The sequence below is a fragment of the Paralichthys olivaceus genome, chromosome 3 (assembly GCF_024713975.1).
Source record: "Paralichthys olivaceus isolate ysfri-2021 chromosome 3, ASM2471397v2, whole genome shotgun sequence".
Classification (NCBI taxonomy): Eukaryota; Metazoa; Chordata; class Actinopteri; order Pleuronectiformes; family Paralichthyidae; genus Paralichthys; species Paralichthys olivaceus.
The window spans coordinates 19,639,171-19,658,112 of NC_091095.1; the positions used below are offsets into that span (position 1 = coordinate 19,639,171).

The 18,942-nt window shown below is 43.5% G+C and overlaps 1 protein-coding gene across 4 annotated transcripts; it reads right to left on the bottom strand.

Annotated features, from left to right (window-relative positions):
- Positions 1-387: 387 nt before the first annotated feature.
- On the bottom strand, positions 388-18,547 carry cracd (capping protein inhibiting regulator of actin dynamics). Of its 4 annotated transcripts, none has more exons than XM_069522382.1 (10): positions 18,353-18,536; positions 12,327-12,445; positions 7,600-7,771; positions 7,125-7,257; positions 6,880-7,035; positions 5,820-6,029; positions 3,429-5,709; positions 2,370-2,560; positions 2,106-2,265; positions 388-1,886 (listed from the first exon to the last, which is right to left on the bottom strand). In XM_069522382.1, exons 2-10 carry the CDS (start codon positions 12,385-12,387, stop codon positions 1,726-1,728), a joined length of 3,525 nt encoding a protein of 1,174 aa, XP_069378483.1. In that variant the 5' UTR covers positions 12,388-12,445; positions 18,353-18,536; the 3' UTR covers positions 388-1,725. The 4 variants fall into 4 exon arrangements, with proteins under 4 accessions (XP_069378483.1, XP_069378482.1, XP_069378481.1 ...); XM_069522381.1 differs by having other exon boundaries at positions 7,140-7,257; positions 18,353-18,437; XM_069522380.1 differs by having other exon boundaries at positions 5,820-6,026; positions 18,353-18,435.
- Positions 18,548-18,942: the final 395 nt, after the last annotated feature.

Sequence of the window (18,942 nt, forward strand, 5' to 3'; positions counted from 1 at the left end):
ACACCACAGCTATGCTTTTGAAAATATAAGACTACTAGACTGATATCTTTACTTTTTTCTAACATATTGAATATTCAGGTAGATCTGCACCCACTTTAATAATCCTAGGGTTATCTAGAGAAGTGAAAAAAGTAAGAAGGCCACTACAACACTTCCTGCTATATGGACTTATAATTGCTTAGAAACGTATCCTCTTGTTTTGGAAAATAAAGAGAGAAATACCAACAGTGACGCGACGGCTCACAGGGCTGATGGACACACACCTTCTGGAGATGTCATTTTGAGGAGCAAGATGCACTTTAGGAGATGTAATAATACACTGTTGGATTAAATAAAAACAAATTAAAGATTTCCAACAGTAAAATAATGAGTCTTGAGTCTTGCGGGTTTCAGACATCAGTATTTAATTTACATTATTCATGACATTTTGTTTCTCTTTACGAATTTTCTCATGAATACCTCTAAGTGGGACAAAAAAGTGCAAATAATACCAAACATTTTTTTGTACGTATAACACTGCGTACACTACACTATTGTGCACGACCATAGTTAGAAACAAAATGACAAAGTGACTCAGGCGCAGGGGCCTCTCCCCTCTGACCGAAGCTTTTGATTTAACATACAGTACATACTTACATACATATACAGATCATTAAGTGAGTGGCAGGAAATGAGAATGCTGGAGGTTTCCTTTTTTGTATTTTACGTCATGTAAGAAGATCATATCACATTTACGAGGAAGTGATGGCGTAAGCCTACAAACTGTGTTACAGGAGGACGGCTATAAGAATCATATGTTACAGCAGGCAGGTGTTGCGTCCGTTTAGCAAAGCAAAGAAATCCAGTTTACGTTGTGACACGGCCACAAGGAAAGTGTGCGGCTCACTGCTAAATTGCCCAGTAACACTTGTGGTCTTCAGTGCTGTGTTTCGGTGCACCCACCATGTGATTATGATCCTGTCCCTTTCTAATGGCATAATTGTAAAATAGCTTGTTTGACAGCTATCACAGTAATCACGGGCACAGTGAGAGTTGTTACGCTAAGTTTTCCAGTATGAGTAAAAAAAGAGAAATAAAAGGCTTCTTCTTTTGTACATGACAAACAGGCTCAGAGTAGGGATACAGTTTTGTTTCAACACAAACACAAATCTGCCGCTTCATGGAAATATTAAGAGTCCGCGACGATTCCATCAGTCGTCCACAAGCAGATTCAGCAGGCTCATGTTGAGTATTATTGTTACTGGTAGCCCTTAAAACACACTTCAGACAGTTCCCCTCACTGTCACATGTGAGAGCTTCACACACGAGTGATTTCTTCACAACCATGGTGACACAGTTGCCTAAGAAATAAAAAAAGAATATTGGGGGTTGGCTATTGCAACAGCCAGCCATGGTTGTGATTGGCTGCTGAGGACTGGGCCTTGTCGGGACATATACGTTGTGTATTTGTATACAAGATGTGCATGCTCACAGCAGTTGTTTAAATATATCTGTGCAGTTGTACTGGGTTATTTGAATGTGAAGCGCACTTTAACGTGATAATAGTACCAGCCAGTGTGTGTGGTGAGGAGGTGATTGAGGGCTTTACTTGTTTCACAGTCAGGAGGGTTTTTCATGGTGAGAGGTGGGATATGGAGGTTTTGGGAGGGCAGGGGTGACGCTGACTCTCGAGGTGGGCAGTGTGCAGTCTGTGAGTGTGTGTGAGTGTGAAGATGGAACAGGGTGTTATTTGATGATCTGAGGACAGTCGCTCCAGGCCTTGGCCTTCCGCTTGGCCAGAGCCAGCCAGGCCGGCTCCGTGGACACCTGCGGAGAGTCACTGGAGGGGAAGCGCTTTGACACCTCCTTGACAGCAGGGGGCGATGGTGTGGAGTCTGCGATTTCAACTGAAACAAGAAACAGTTTTTCTTAGAATGGTTTCATAAAAATAATAATAATAATAATAGGACCAAGTCGACAATTTTCAAATTACAACAGAACAAAGAACAGCTGGAACCAGCTGTACTTAACATGTTTTGTTGTTGATGACCTAAAAGATGAACTGATTGTCAAAAGCTTAATGTCAGTAATATATTGGCTTTAATATTGTACACGTGTGTTCTTACCAGTGACAGAGCTGGGTAAAGTGTTGGCTTTTTTCAGTTGTTCTTTGCGCTCTAAACGACCGAAGAGGCTGTCGGGTCTCTTGGGCTCCTCTGGTGTCTGAGGTTTAGAAGGACTACAACTCCCACTGCCTTTGCCGTCTGTGGGACTCAGCAGAGTAACCTGCAAAACACATTCAGACTCTTTCAGAGGAGGGAAACTACGTTCAGGAGATGATGCTGAGAAGATCTATCAGAGAGTGAGTGAAGAGTTGTTGGCTCACATACACTGTCTCTCTCTCGAGCTTGTTTCTCAGCCAGCTTGGCCTCTCTTTGGCTACGATGCTCGTCTCGGTTCTGCTGCTGCTCCCTGAAGCCCTTCTGCTTCTGCAGAGCCAGAGTGATCCACAAAGGTCCGGCCTCCTTCTCCTGCACCCTGGTACTGTCCAGTGAGTGTCTGCTCTGCAGGGACGGTTTTTCTACACAGGAACACAGGAGGTATATGTTTTTCTGCAAAAATCTCAATTTTTCATCTAACACAAGAAGCCAAAGCTTTTCAGTAAGGTTCACATTTACCCCAGCCCAAATTTAGTGGCTTGAGACATTATGTTTTCAAGTTGTCTGTCCGTCCATCTCACTCTGTCCGTCTCAGAAGGCAACATCTCAAGAATGCCAAATTTTGAGCAAATTTTGAGCAAATATTTGGCCTCAAGTCTGAATTGATTTGATTTTGGTAGCCAAATGACAAAGGTCATATTATAGTAAAATACAATTTATTATCCACTGTGTATACTAGGTATACCTTTTAAAATAACTTTTAATCCATGTACATTGTGTTTTATTTTTGTTGTGTTTTATATGTTGTGTTGTTTTTTTTTTTCAGATTTGGCCTGTGAAAAACGCCATTTAGTCAACCGCATGCTGTGTATGTGGATGAATGACAATAAAGTTGACTTGACTTGAGAGGTCATGGTGGCCTTGCAAAGTATTTTCATGTTTTTCCTGAACATGATATCTTAAGATCAGCTTGAGGGAATGTCTTCAAATTTGGTACAAACCTTCACTTTGACTCAAAAATGAACTGATTAGATTTTGGTGCCTGGAGGTCAAAGGTCAAGGTCACAGTAACCTCACATTCCTGTGAATGTGATATATCAGGAATGTATTTCATTACATCTGGCACAATTCATTTGGACTCATGGATGACCTGATTAGAATTTGGTGATCGAAGGTCAAAGGTCACTGGGACCTTTTTCAAACTTGGCTAACACTTGACACTTGGACCCACGGATGAACTGAACAGCATCTTCAGGCTAACACTTGAGTTCTGATTAAAGTGACACTGACCTCTCCTGATGAGCTCCATCTTTCTGTCCGCCTTCTCCCTCCAGGGGATGTTGATAGAGGGGAAGAAGGATCTCTTCTCCTTCACCTCCTCCTCCCCTTGGACCTGGACCTGACTGCTCCGGTGCAAGTGGGCCACTGCTGAAGGTTCCTCGCTCCTGCTTGTTGGCTCCTGGCTGGATGAATCCCTGCCTCGTGTTCTCTGGATCAGGGTGTCGCTGGGAGGCCCGTGGATAACTTTAGGCAGTGGCGATGGGGGAGGTGTCGGGACTGATACGGTAGATCTGGGTGACGTGGTTGGTCTTCGGTAGATCGGTGGTTTTGAAAGGACTGTCTCACTCTCACTGTGTGCGGTTGGGCTGGTAGATTTTCCCTGTTTAGCCCGAGGGCCGACGGGGGAGGCAGACGCATGTAAGAACTTGCAGACCGTGCCTTCTATCTGGGGAGACGCAGGACTTGATTTGTCAGAGAAGACAGATGATGCATCAAGGTCTGGCTCAATGGGGGTGAGAGGTGAAGGGACGCCGTCAAAGCTGTCCCCAGCACTATAGCGTTTCTTCCTTTTCTCAGTGGACTGTTCACTGTGAAAACGCAGGGAGTAGTTAGTCCTCCTCAGTTTTATTCCAAAAGGTGAGGCCTTATCCTCACTGCCCTGGCCCTGCTCCTCTCCCTCCTCTCTACTTTCAGATGTCACTGTCTCACTCTGGGCCCTGCTCCTCAGCTCTGCCCCGTCAGATTTGGCTCCAGGGCTGGGAACCAGGAAAGAGGGGAGGTCTTTGGCAAACATACATTCCTCTGACCCTCTTTCTACGATGCGGACAGTTTTACCTGTCTTGCTCTGAGGTTTGCTGGTTAGAGCTGGAGAGGCCTCAGCAGTGGGGCTGTCAGAAAGAGTAGCTTCCTCTTCCACTTCCTTGGCGTCGGCACTGAACACCTCAGAGTTCCTGTTTGAATCTCCAAACTTCTTCTTCGCAGGGGTGATGGAGAACTTGGCGCTGGCAGACATGGTCTTCCTGAGGTTGGTGTGGGAGAGCACGGTCTGGTCCTCGCTGTCGGGCTGAGGCGGGTTTCTGTCTGTGTAGTCTTCATACTTGCCCTCTTCCACCCCCTTGAATATCTTGGATCGGATACTCGCCCACTCTGCCAGAACAGCTGCACTTGACTTATCTGTAGAGAGTGCAGACTCGTTGAGTGATTTGGTTTTGCCAGACTTGCGGTCTGGTGATGTTTTACTCTTGGTTGGCGGTGTACCCTGGGCCTTTCTATCCTCCCCCAGACCAAGCAGAGACTTACAGGCGGTGTCTTTAATCTGGTCTAAATTGACGGCCGTCCCACAGAGCTGGGCGCCTGTCACTAAGATGGCTGTGTGGGGGACATATGGAGATGCTGGCAGGTTGGGGGAGTCTGGTCCCTCAGAGGAAAAGGCCTTAACTCCATCTCTTTGTTCAGCCACTGAACCACTCTGGTGGCCAGAGGCCGGTGTAACAGGCGTGAGATTGACCTTCTGGAACAAAATCTGCTTTTCTCCAGAGGACACCTTGAAAGAGAAAGGCCTCTGTCTCTCCTCCATCTCCCTCCATCGTAGCTCCTCGGCCCTCCTCTTCCTCTCCTGTGGATCTGAGCTTAAATCAGCCTCCTCAAACATCCTCCTCTGCTCCTCCTCCTTTCTCATCCTCTCCTCTGCCTCTATCTTTTTCTTTTCCTCCATCTCTTGCAATCTTAGCTTCTCAGCTTCCTCCTTTTTTCTTTTCTCCTCTTCCTCTCTCAGCTTCCTCTTCCTCTCAGCCTCTTCTTTCTCCTCGCGCCTCCTCTGCTCTTCCAGTCGCCTCCTCCCCTCCTCCTCCTCCCTCTGTCGATGCTCCTCCTCTTCTCGCATTCTCTTCTCTTCTTCCTCCCTCTGGATCCTCTCCTCCTCCTCTCGCCGCCTTGTTTCTTCCTCTTCTCTAATCCTCCTCTCCTCCTCTTCCCTTAGCTTTCTCTCTGCCTCCTCTCTAAACCTTCTCTCTTCCTCCTCCTGCCGTTTACGACATCTCTCGTTCTCCTCCTCCAGTTCACGCAGCCTCATCTCCTCTGCCCTCTTCCTCCTCTCATCTTCCTCCTGTCTGAGCCTCTGCTCCTCCAGCTCTCTCTTCCTCCTTGTATCCTGTCTTTCCTCCTCATGGAGTCTCTGTTTCTTGAAGCCATCTAGGGACTCGACAGACGCCCTGCGCTGGTCATCACTAGACCCTCCTGCTGCCTCCTGGTCCTCTCGAAGAACACCGTAGATGGAACCCTCTTGGAGGTCCTGGGGATGTGGAAACATGGTTGTTAAAATGTTTCTTTCTTCTAATAATATTGATAAAAGTCACAACATGCCAACACCCTTTTGTTGCAGCTCATAGCTCGACTACTCACCTGTGTGACGCGTCTGTGCTTGCGAGAAATTCTCTGGTTTTTTGGTTTGACGGAGAGCTTATGCTTGGCAGCTGTGTTGTCTAAGCGAGGAGCAGACTGTGGGACAGCGTCCAGATTGATGGACTCGATCGTGCCAGTGGGTGGAAGAACTCGTTTGGATCTCGGGGACCTCACTGGGGTGGTGTGTGCGTGAGCCCCTTGCACCTGCTGCTGTCAAGATAACAGAGCGTTTATTAGCTCCTATGTCAGACTCAGTTTTCCTTTTGATTGCTGCAGCGAACCACTGATTATTTCCTGGGATTCACCAACAAATATGGCACCTACATTACCCACAATGCAACAGACTACTGACAGTACTGTTGATGAGGAGCAGGTAGGTCTGGTTAGCTCACGTCTTTCAAACCCCCACTGTTACATCATGCATGTAATAATGGCTACATACTATATATGTAGTCGTACAATCTTTGATTATAACCTTTGCAGTTCCCTGTTTAAATCCAAACTGTCATCTGAATACTTTTTCCATTCTTTCACTCAATATCTGTTTTGACCAGGGAATACATTCTTATGAATGAAGTTCCTACGAATTCATTCACAGGAACAGAAAATACACAAAACATTCAAAGACACCAAGAAAATACAAAATAAGAAATAGTATAATTTGCTAAATTGCAAAAAGCAAAAGTAAAATCCTTAGGAATACAGTTCATAAATAATGTATTAAAATGTAAAGCAAATTAATCAATTAAAACTAATATATCAAATATGACATGAACAGCTGGAGGTAAAAGGTCAGATAAAAAACTTAAATAAAATGATTTGAGTTTTATATTGTTCTGGATATTATTCCATGTTGCAGGTACATGATGAGCTCAGTAAGAACAGTTGTAATCCAGGCATGTAAGGGTGTTTGATGAGAGCCCACATTAAAAGACAGCAGTAAGTAATGTCAGGGGGTGAGAGACCAATAAGGATGTTATAGATTAACACAACCCAGTGTGTTTATGGCCTAACAGAGAGAGTGGACAATAAAACTCAACCCAAGTTGATGAGCTGTTACCTTTGGTTCTGTTCTTGGTGGCTCAGCCTCCACCTGGGCCAACACCTTCAGAGGGCTCCGGGGAACCTCTTCCTCGTCTGAACTTCCCTCATCTCCCTCACTCCTCCTCAGGGAAGACGGCCTCTGGCCAAACTTTATACCTTGTGCTATCTGCCTCTGTGTCATCGACAAGGAGTAAAAAAAACATTATTCAAATACAGAGGAGATAACTGATTTGTAACAGCGGATATCTCGACACGGCCCACCTGCAGATTCCGAACCTTATCCGATACGTTTTCCTGGGACATGCTGTGATCCAGACTGGGCTCTGTCGCCGGCTCCTCTGGGATGAAGATGCTGTCGTGTGAGAGAGCTCGAAATCCGATGGGATTCAACCCCCTGCAGAAGAAAGAGACAGTCAGCACTGTCAGTCATTTATTCATTTATGAGCAGGCAAAATCTTTTTGCACAAAGACATGAATGACCTCTTTACAAAGCAGCAGTTTGAGCACATTAATTAAAGGCTCAAATCAACGTCAGGCATTTTCATAAGCTGCATGTGAGCAGAGCCGCACCCTGTTTTTCTACACATTGTGTAACCACAAGCTTTTATGAGAATCTGTTTCGCACTTTAATTTTTCTTTCTAGGTGCCAAAGACATAACTGAAATAAAAGTTCAGTTTCCTCCTGCTATCCAGACAATGTAATAATAAAACCATCCATATAATCCATATCACTGACCTCAGATTTTGATTGGACTCCTCATCATCAGATACGAGTCCATTGCACACTTCCCCAGTAGAAACACTCGCCTTCAGCTCTGCTCCATCAAATCCCCCTTTCACCTTCCGCTCCTTCTTCTTCTTCCCAAACAGTCGTCTGAAGGGCTGGAATTTGCCCTGTCGTCTTCTCTCTGTGGGAGAAGGAAAAGAAATGATAACCACAGCTACATGCAATGAAACAATCAAACTACATTCCTTATATAAAGAGCAGCAGTGTCCGTATAGGTGTGTTCGAGCATTTGGATAATGAAATGCAATTGATTGAATTTTTGGGGAAATTAATCAAAATAGCATATTGGATGAGGAGAAAACCTTGGCTCTTGTACTTACTTGCGTTTACAGGAAGTGGAAAAGATAAACAACACACAAACAACCAGAGCACCCACAGCCATTTAGCAAAACAGAGACCAAGTCCTTGAAAGACCGACTGAAAACTGGCAAACGCAAGATCCGTGATTTGTCCAGGAAGAAATGAAAGCAGTGACATCCACAGAGCTTCAAAGGTCAATGACAAATGTGTGACTCATATCACACTAGACCTACAATGTATAAGCAACACTTCAGTAGATAACCGCTATCATTGTTATTTAATGGCAATGCTAATCGCAAATGATGTAATTGCCAGGGAGATAAGTGCTGGGTCATGAGGAAGTCAAGAATCAAAGTTAACAAATTAACTTTTGGACTTTTGGTTATTTCCCATCATCCTTCCTGTCTGGATGTTATAAATAAATAAAAACTCTTAAACACAAACTAAACTTTCTCTTGTGAAAGAAATTGTGAATGTAAAGGGATGTCTCTTTTCTGTCAATAAAAAGCAACAAAGAGTGTTTCTTCTGCACAGCTATGTCTCCAAATGTAAGTCTGTGGGTGTTTTGGTCTGTGTATTAATTTGTATTTCTGAGCAGCAGCTACTTGCAGAGGTCCACTGGTTAAACTCAGTGGGTGAGGTTACAGAGCTACACAGCTACTCTACACCACTGTGCAGACAGGCGTTCTCAGGGCTCGCCGAGTATCCCTTTCAGAGCTATAAGTAGCAACTGGTGTGGGATTTCACTAACCCAGAGGCATCATGGGAAATGATACAGTAAACTAATTTCCACAGTTAGATCCATGACCCCGACGTTTGCGTCTTTATAAGTGTGTGGGAGTAAAGACAAGTTTAATTGGCGTGTGTGTATTTATATTTGTACCCCGACAAAGATATGATAATACTGGTTTTGTGTAGGAGGTATTTGTTATTATTACTGCCTGAATACTGTATATGTTGTATTATACAGTAAAAAGAACGTTTAACTAACAGAGAATGGTTATATGCTTCTGGATGAGGAATGTGTCACTCATGACTCATGAGTTGCATAAAAAAATCTACAGAATTGTCTTTAAAAATATGATTGTATCAGTGGAAGCTTATAGGGCACAATTTTAAAACTAGAGGACACCACAGCCTGCCTCTGTCCAATGGTAAAAACAGCTAATTAACAGTTTGAATTATATAAAAACTTAAAAAGTGTAAAAGCAACAACTTGTGGTTTTACATGACACCATAGGCCACATTCACTCAGTAGAGGCTTTAGTGTAAAGAAACGTGTGTGGTGTTATTGTTTTATCAAACTCTCTCCAAGAAGTAAATAAGTGGATTTGTCAAAATGTAAAACTGAAAAAACTATTCTGTGTGTTCAGTGCTTTAGTTGTACACAACAGTCCATGACCCGATGGACTGATCTTTTAACTATATATTGTATCATTCAATATAATCATATGATATTTTTAAGTAATCATATCTGCTCGTCTTGGAGACTTTGAGAGACTTCTTTAAATCACCCAAAAACTCCAGATCTTGTTTAAACAGAGACACAGTGTTTGAACGTAGCACTTGTCAAATTGATGACGCACTCAATACTGTCAGACCCTCTCCCACTTACTCTTGGTGCAGTGAGTGATATTATCGTGTGACGCTGATGTTCTGTCTCCCTGCAGCGTGCTCTTCCAGCATCAGGTCCAGTCCTTCTACTCTGTTATAAAGCCCATAATGCACCGCCATGGGCATGCTCACACACTCATGCGTGAAACGAGAAAGGACATTTTTTTCTGCGGCGTAGCGACTCCACAGAGCAGCCCCCTGACATATCGCTAGGGTTAACTCTGGCTTCCTGTGCTTTTGTATGTTTCCATCCTGGCCTCCTGGACCCTGCTGGGTTTTTACTCTTGCCATGTAAACAGTGAATATCTCACATCTGGTGAAGGTAAATTAACTCACTGGCAGCACAGAAAACCAGCAGGAGGCGAAGGGGAAGAAGTGCTTTTAAATTCCAAAGATCTAAGGTTAATGCACAGTCAGCAAAGCAACCATCAGGGTGTTGTAGCATAGATTGTCTATGTCATTTTAGGAATAGTTTGACATTTAAGAATATGCTTATCTGGACGACAGTGAAATGTGAACAATGATACCATCCTCGTTCAGTATGAAGCTACAGCCAGCAGCCTGTTAGCTTAGCTTAGCACAAAGACTGGAAACAGGGCAAACAGCTAGCCTGGCTCTCTCAGAGGGTTACAAAGTTCACCCAATTAACACTCATCCATTATGCTATAAATTAAGATCAACATGTGATATGATTTATACAAAATCTAAAGAGTAAAATGACAACTTGCTATTTGACTTGATATTTATGTGACAACAATGAAGTCACAAATAGTCTGGCCTATAACATCCAATTTAAAAAGAATTTTGCTTTTTAAACTTCAGTTTCTCTATGGATTTAATAAATCAGAAAAACATTGTGTTGATAAGTGAGCTTTACAGCTGATGTTTCCAGTATTGACGCCAAGCTAACCAGCTTCTACCTGTCGGTTCATATTCACCATATAAACATGACATTAGAAAGGGAAAAGGCATATTTCCCCAAATTTTGCTAAGCTGCTTGCAATAGCTTTGCATGTGATTAGTGGACATAAATTGGAATAGCGTCAATATTGTTATCTGACTCTTCACGAGAAAGTGCTGAAGTGTATTTCTCAAAATAGTATATATTATTCTTGAAATTAACACTGACTGATAAGGATTTGATCTCTGTGCTCTGTCTAATGCAATACAATACAATCTGTAATGCAATTCCTGGACCCCTGGTAATGTTAGTTATCTTTTCTTGACACTGCTGTTATAATATACTGGTATAACATATATCAGATCATATTGAAGCTAATGAAGAAGGATTTAAAGAAGCCACAAAATACAAACGTGGACACAGCACACCACAAGCATGAGGAAAGGATTCTGCAGATCTCTTCTATCAAGTTAAACCCATCACCACACCATGCAGTTCTTAAAGAGACAGTGAAAACAGAGTTAAACCGAAGTCATTTCATCCTCACGATGTGATTGCTGAATCTGTTTCAGGACACTGTCTCTTTAAGATGTTACTAAAAGCACTCACTGTTTTCCTGTTTACCTGGGCCTTTGGATTCGGTTACCTCTAAAAGCATATCATGCTTATTTTCCACGGCGTCTGTTGCCATGATCACTGCGCACCTTGGCTGTGGTGAGAGAAGAAGGAAGTGAACATTGGGATGCTGTTACCTGCTTTAAAGGAGAAAGTAGGAGCTTTCAAAAGCTGTTTTTAAAAGCAAGAGGAGCCCTCTGAGGCCACTTGTGAGGTCGTGGGGGAGCTAAAATACAGTTAAATACACAACACAATTAAAAAAAGGCTCTTGTAGAAGCTGAGTTGAACATGTCTGCTCACAGCGGATAACCCATTGCCCTGTTTAATGTTTACAGATCCTCCATTAAGATACAGCAGAAACAATTACACAAAACCCACATGAACCACCATTTAGACCTCATAAACAGACAGGAACAAACCATCCACAGGCGGCTTCCTGAACTCTGCATCCTCCAGCAAACACCTGTCTGCAGCACGTCGCCTGAGCCAGAGGTTTTCTGATGTACTGCGGAGACATGTATTGTGTGTAAACCCAGAAGAGTGCGAGACAGTACTGAGAGAGCTGGAGAGAAGCCCGCTGTCTCCAGTGGGATCAGCATGCTGTGGGCTTCCTTCCTGAGGGAGGACAGAGCTGGATCGACTCTCTCAGAAATGTCTGGCCCCAAAAGGCTCTTTGTCCTGTCTGACTCCAGCCAGCACAGAGCAAGGAGCGAACAAGCGTGTTCGGTAGTTGGGTGTGTGTGAACACAGACAGAGTGTGTGCGATTTGGAGAGAGACTGTGTGTGATTGTGTCTGCTGCTGTAAAGAGAGATACTGTGGATCTTCTTTTCATTGTTTATCTGTTTGGCTGCCAGTCCCAATGTTGAAAAGGTCTGTGTTTACTGGTGTGTGTTTGTAGTCCGACTGCAGCAGAGGACAGACTCGGGGAGCGGACAGAGATGAGATGAGAGAAGCACAAGGAACAGCCATGTGCTCTACAGAAGCAGAGAAATGCCTTTGACAAGGATACAGCTGCATCATAGTATGACAGTGTCATAACACGATGCTGCGTCTCAGCGCTCTCAAACGTCCCAGCAGCTCATTTGATGGTGACACAGCTCTGCATCAGAACAGGCCAGACAACTACCACAGCCCTGCTGGCATAGCTTAGTGTTGCTGTAGCGGCTAAGTGCCATAACCTTACAGCGCATGTAGCTTGCTGACAAAGCAGACAGACGAACGTGGTGGAGCCGAGTAACAGTTTACCTATTTGAGCTGCACAGCTTGAGATGGCTGTGCACCACTGCAGTAAAACCTTAGGGAACATCGATCTGCCCTTTTGCACAAAGCTTGTTTTACCCAGACGAACGACGCCTCCGCTGTGGCTTTGGGAGAAAAACGGTGAAAGTAAATACAGAAGAGAGACAGAAGAGCAGGTTTGGGTTTGTTAGGTCTGTTAGCATCACTCAGTCTGAGGAACAGTGGCATGTAGGGTGACATGAGGAGGGTTGGATGAGGAAGCACTTCCAAACAGAAGAACATGATCTATCATGTGTAAGGTAACTACAGCAAACCTGATGAATCCATCTTCACTACCACTGTTGTCATCCAGGGTGTCATCAACACCAACTCTTGGTCCCAATCTCACTCAATACCATTCTCCAGGGTTTGAGCAACCTCCTGTTTCCATGGCAACATGTTTGCAGCGGCAGATGACATTTTATTAATTTTATTTCTCATCAATACAAACAGATTGAAATCGTTTTTCCTGGTTCTTGTATGGATCTGTAACTGCAGATACTCCCTGGGGAAATGGTGAAAATGTTGAAAAACTCCCAGTGTCACAATATTAAATGGAAAAAAGCCCAGATTTGCCTCCTGATCTGGATCCACATTCTTCCACCAAGTTTCCTGGAAATCTGTTCAGTAATTTCTGTTTAATCTTGCTGACAAACCAACCAACCAACCAACAACAGACAGGGGTGAAAACAAAACCTTCCTGGCAGTGGTAAAAATAAACATCAGAGGTTCGTCAGCCACAACACTGCAGCTAAAACTGAGTAACACCAAGTTTTCCCATAAGTATCGTCTGTTACAGAGCTCGGAGCAGACTGATATACTCGGTTTCTTGTCACACTCACAACAGATGTTTATCTTTGATGTTAATATAAATATACAGGCTGGCTATTAGTGTTTATTCACATTAGTCATCATTGTTATGTGATTACTGCACATTTTTGTCACGCATCTCACTTTAACTAAGCTGTCAACAGACCTATTTTTTCTTCTTCTCGTCTATTTCAGTAAACATCAAACACAAACCTACTTTAACCGTACTGCTTCATTTCCATCAAGTCTCACGTTTATACCATGCACAATGTGAAGGGCCAACAAATGTGTAAAGCACATTTAAAGCACCAACATGTGGCAACGATTTCACCAATCTTCACGTTGCCAAGAAAATAGCCCCAGATGTGTCAAGTTCGGGTCAGCATGTCTGACCCAAATCTATGTCAACATGGGAGAGCTGAGGTGCAGTGTATTAACATGAATAAAGGACTCTACAGAATCACCCTGTGAGCTTAACGCTAACATCAACATGCTCAAATGCTCATGCTAATCAGGTGTGTTTGCTGTATTCAATCTAAGGTCCATGTCTTTGAGAGATTGTTTACATTTGATCCAGTTAGTTTTGGTTTCCAAGTGTAATTTTGACTTTTGCATGACATACATACGTCCTGCTGTCATCAGCTAAGTGGGCTGCGTCTATACTTATACTTGACATTGATTGGTTTATAGATGGGCATGCCTCTGATGTCAGTTTATCAATTCAACTATTCTATTCACTAACTTTTTTAAATTACATGCATAAAAAAACTGATTTTGAGTTTGAACGGGGAAAATGAATCAACCAGTTAATTAAAATCATTATGGTATATCACTACCAGCAAAATTAAACATTATATCGTCTGAGGTGAAGACTACACACAATCCTGTGAGCTGCTTCCTCTTTCTTTTCTTCCCCTGTTCTCTAATGATGGCACAACCTCCTGCAATTGCACTGAAAGTCTGAGCGATCGGAAAATACGAAAGCCAGTAAGTGTGAAAGCCCCTTTAGTTTCAAGTACTAGCATACTGACATTTGCTTAATAGCACAGCACTAAGCACAAAACTGACAAAGTAAAATGTTAGTCACATGGCAGCAATAGAGAAAAGTCAGATGATAACCAAAGTTAGTAGGACACATCCTGAATGTACAGCATGTACAACATTTACCTTTATTTATTTATACGAAACCCATCAAATAATTGTTTAGATATTTCAGTCTGAACCAGTGGTAGATGACCCGAATAACTGGTAAACTGTTGAGAGCCATGGTGGCTAAAAGCCTGGTAAGCGATACTAAACAAAAACCAGCAGTGTCGATCAGTACATTGCACAATACACATCCAGTCCAACAACCAGCACACCCCACGTTTGTGAATTATATAATATTCTGCTCCACTTTCTTTTTTCAGACATTATGCTGTCAGCTGTTCTTGGCATTTGTCTGCACTAGAAGTCCAAAAGGCGCATGAGGAGAAACAATGGATTTTAGAGTGACGCTCAGCACAGATCGCATGACCGTGTTCATATTTTCTACTCTGGCTAACTAACAAAGCTTGTGTGTAAACAAACAACAAAATGCCACCTCCTCCTGCCTCAGCGTCTCAAACACAAACACTGCGACTCGTGATGTGTTCGGATGACATTTACCAAAATGCCAGAATCTTTGTCACATTGTCACACTGCACGAGATCACCTTGTACAACACGAGCTGCTCATAATGGTCGTGTGCACAGAGAGGCCGTGAGTAAAGCGAGAAAGTAAATACAAACTATTGAGAAAGGCAACCTATAAACTATGTTCAAGACCTAAAGTTAACTTTGTGTAGAAGCATGTCTTCTTACCGTCCTGCAGGCGCTCTGTGTGCGAGGGTATCTATGAGTGTGTGGCTGTTCCACCTGCCTGCTGTCACTGTGGATCTAGGGCATTACCTGGAGTCAGGTGTCAGATACAGTGAGGGTTTAGCTGTGTGTGTGTGTGTGAGTGAGTGTGTATGTGTGCGTGTTTGGGGGTGTACAGGAAAATGATGGATTAAACACCCCTTTATATTCTGATGTTGATGAAAATTTGATTGGCGCAGTCATGTTCTCTGGACTGAAAAGTCGGTGTAGACTCAACACGAGTGCGGATGTGTGTTGGATTGAAGCACATGCAAGGTCTGAGGGGAGGGGGGTGTGTCAGCGGGGATCGGGGCAGAGCGAGCAGCGAGTGAAGAGAGATGGGCGTTCTCCTGTGTCTGTTAGTGCTGCTGTGCTGAGAGGCACAAAGTGACACTTTGTTTCCCCGCCAGATAGCCAGTGCAGGAGAACAGAGTGGCATTCATCATTCCGACTGGCAAATGCACACAAAGGCTTTCATTGTGGTCAACAGTAACCGTGCATGCACATGTGTGATTGTGATGGCTTGTAATGTGGCGCAGCATAACATCTTAATAACGTTATGGTCATAAATATAAAGGTTTAATGGAGCTGTACCTGAGGAAAACGCACACGGGTCGACTGATCAAGCTGTTTGGTGTTTACTTTTTACAGCAGCTTAGCTCCATCAATCCCAAATGACCAAATATGATCCTCACTTTATATTAATCTGATCTGGAATCAGAAAAGCCCTGTGTATGAGCGTTGGTGTGAAATAAGGCCAGCTACCCCCACTCTCCACTTTTGGCAGCATCACACTGCAGTCTTAGAGAGATATGGTAATGATGGGGCTTTACCAACCTGGATGCTGCCTATATTACAGCAGCATAGCACTTCAAACACAGACTGCTCCTCTGCCTGACTCTGAGCACAAAGAGAAAGCCCCTAGTAAAGCAGCAGCACAAGCCTGCTGTAACAACACATCCACATGTATTCACACACGCACACATACACACAGGACAAGCAGAGAGTCTTAATGACTCCACTCTATGTGAAAAGAGGCCGGGATCAACCACCCTCAGCTACTCTCAGTGAGACAGAAGCAGCTGGTGCACTTGACCTGTGGAAAACCAATCATTCTGAATTTTCAGAAACTAAAATAAATACCTTGATATACTGATATATTCTACCTGCCGTACAACGCTGCATGTACGTATTAGTGTGTGAAGTGATGCTACATAAGGCAGCAGCTGATGAGGATCGCCTAGAGGAGAAAAGCTTAATTTTAAATGGATTATTCGAATGAATGTCTGTTGCATTTACTTGTCATTTAGGAAACAGTGAAATTTGTGAGGTTACTTCAAACATGTCAGTGATATAATAACAATAGCAGTTCGAACAGAATACACACTGTATAGTAGGGGCTGAGCGATATCGCGTAAGATAATATTGACATAAAAATAGTCATATCCGTCAATTTCAATAATTATTATTTCTTTTAAGTTTACAGAAGGATTTTTGCTCTTGAATGAAGCTTGTGGTTTTAAACTCTTCTTTATGAGCAGAGAATGTCAAGCACTTGATAAACAGCAAAGCATTTTACAAATCTGACGTAGATCAACTATGTGTAAACCTCCTCACTGTGTTTACACAATGCATTAGCTATGTATCAACAAATATTTAACCTTTGGCATATATTATATAGTATTGATGAAATTGAAATTATTTTCTCGCTCAGCCGTATTGTAAGACATTATTTGGAGCAGAGATGTGTGACATGAATGTGTATAACCTCATCAGGGAGCCACATGATGGGATGATAACTTGCATTACACAGGAGGACTTAATAATTAGGACAGAACGTCTCTTAAGAAATCCAGTGTGGCGTAATTACAGTTATGTGCTTCAGATAAAGGCAGAACTGATGTTAATACAAAATACACATAAAATACGTAGTACAGCTCTTACTAAAGCTTCATCTGCACCATACACCGATTAAAAAATCAACAACATGCATGCTGCCCCTGAACGTTTGAAATCTTTATGCCTACAGCAGAAGCAGGCTAGTGGTTAACTTTGAATGCAGTTGTTTTATTTTTAACGGGCTGGGTGTTTCCAGTTTGTTTAATTCACAGCTATAAGATATAATCAGTTGACATTAAGATGCACAGAAAACATTGAGTCAGAATTTCTTTTGTCTGCCTTAAAGCTATTCAGATCGAGTCCATTGTTAGTTTTATCTCAGGTCAAAGGCTGAAACATGACTCAAATAAAATGGATGCTGTCAGGCATTGCAAAGGCACTCCACAGAGAATGTTGTTCACAGGCAAAGAAGTAGTGGAGACGACATGTTCACATCTTTGTTTACTGTGCATCTGCACCTGAGAGTCCAGAGCATCAGGGCTGATGTGAAGCTGAAACGTTGCAGTGCTTTAAAAAACACTGGGATCAGTGAGTGTCAGATCTCATCTATAAGCCTGGATGACACACACGCAGCTCTGAGGCTTAATATCACATCATTCACATAAATCCATCTCTTAATTATTTATAGCCTCCAGATGATACTACAGTTACATGCCCTCAACCAAAAAAACAGTTTCCTCCAACCAGCATCGTGACTCCATCAGCAGCTGTCAGTCTACCATTTACTCTCCTTACTTCTTATATGTCTCAGCACCATCTCAAGTCCACTGACGATGATGCAGCTCTGATTGAAATGACCCTTGCATATGTTCATTATTGTTTAGTTGCACATGTAGGCCCGCGCCACAGTCTGTGGCCTGTGCTGGTTTTGCAGCTGACACGCTGGAGCACAGACACGGATGTCTGTGGTGAAAGATTACATTAACACAGACCTACAGGATCAATACCAAGCCGTTACCGGCAGATCTGCGGAGGCTGCCGCACAAGGATTACAGTCTATTAATTGCAGACTGAGAACAAAGACTGTGCACGCTGACTGTTCTCACACACTGTCACACACGAAGAGACAGAACCGACAACACAGTGATTAGCCTCGTTTTGGGGATTTAGGGGGAAATAGCCATTTAAGACAATTTGGCCTGTTGACATCGGCGTTTGCGCATTTCACGTAAAGGATCGGAGTCCCAGCCCATTGACACACACACACACACACACACACACACACACACACACACACACACACACACACACATCTGCGAAGGAAGGAGGGATGGAGCAGAGGATGTGAGCATGTCAATGAGAAATGAGAGAAACAGTGACAAGGTCATCAGCGTCGTGGAAATGGAAATCAACGATCATCAACATAACATGCGAGAGAGGAGGGAGAGAAAAATAACGAGCCTGCACCTTATTGTTCGTCCTGCTCCTTCTGCTCCTGCTTGAGGGCAGCACGGCTCCTTCTTCTTCTTCCACCCTTTTGTGTTGCTGATGCTGCGGGTGCCCGACGACGAAGGGAGGGGGGGGAGACGCACGCACGTACCGACCGTCACAGCCCCGCACAGCTGCACGCGTGTGCGAGACGGAGATGGGAGAAGGGTGTGGCTGCGAGAGTGAGAGAGGGAGAGAGAGTGGGAGTGAGAGACAGAGAGAGAGAGAGCGCTGACCACTGTCGCGGTGCGAGCACGTTACTGTAACGTAGGCGCGTGCATTTCGGAAGTATAACGAGCACGAAGACAAGGAGGTGAATGGAAAAGATGTGAGCGACTGGAGGAGGAAGAGGAGGAAGAGAAGGGGGAAGAGACACCGTGTATGTCCCTGAAGGTGTGAGCCCCACTGGGATGTACTGGTTACTATAGTTCTACTGTAAGCCTATTTATAAACTCTGTCGTTCTGTCTTCTATTCATGCTGATACAATGCTGAATAATAATAAAAGGTCCTCACATATTAAGGTTCCAATTAAAACACTTCAATATTAATACTTACAATCCACAGCTAC

What these genes read in the sequence shown, in the direction of transcription:
- cracd (XM_069522382.1), bottom strand. Translation starts at nt 12,387, where the DNA reads ATGTTCCCTAAGGTTTTACTGCAGTGGTGCACAGCCATCTCAAGCTGT. An exon ending in AGCACAGACGCGTCACACAG is followed by an intron (nt 5,710 to 5,819) that starts GTGAGTAGTCGA and finishes CCACATCCCCAG; the next exon opens with GACCTCCAAGAGGGTTCCAT. An exon ending in TTTACCCAGCTCTGTCACTG is followed by an intron (nt 1,887 to 2,105) that starts GTAAGAACACAC and finishes TTCTTGTTTCAG; the next exon opens with TTGAAATCGCAGACTCCACA.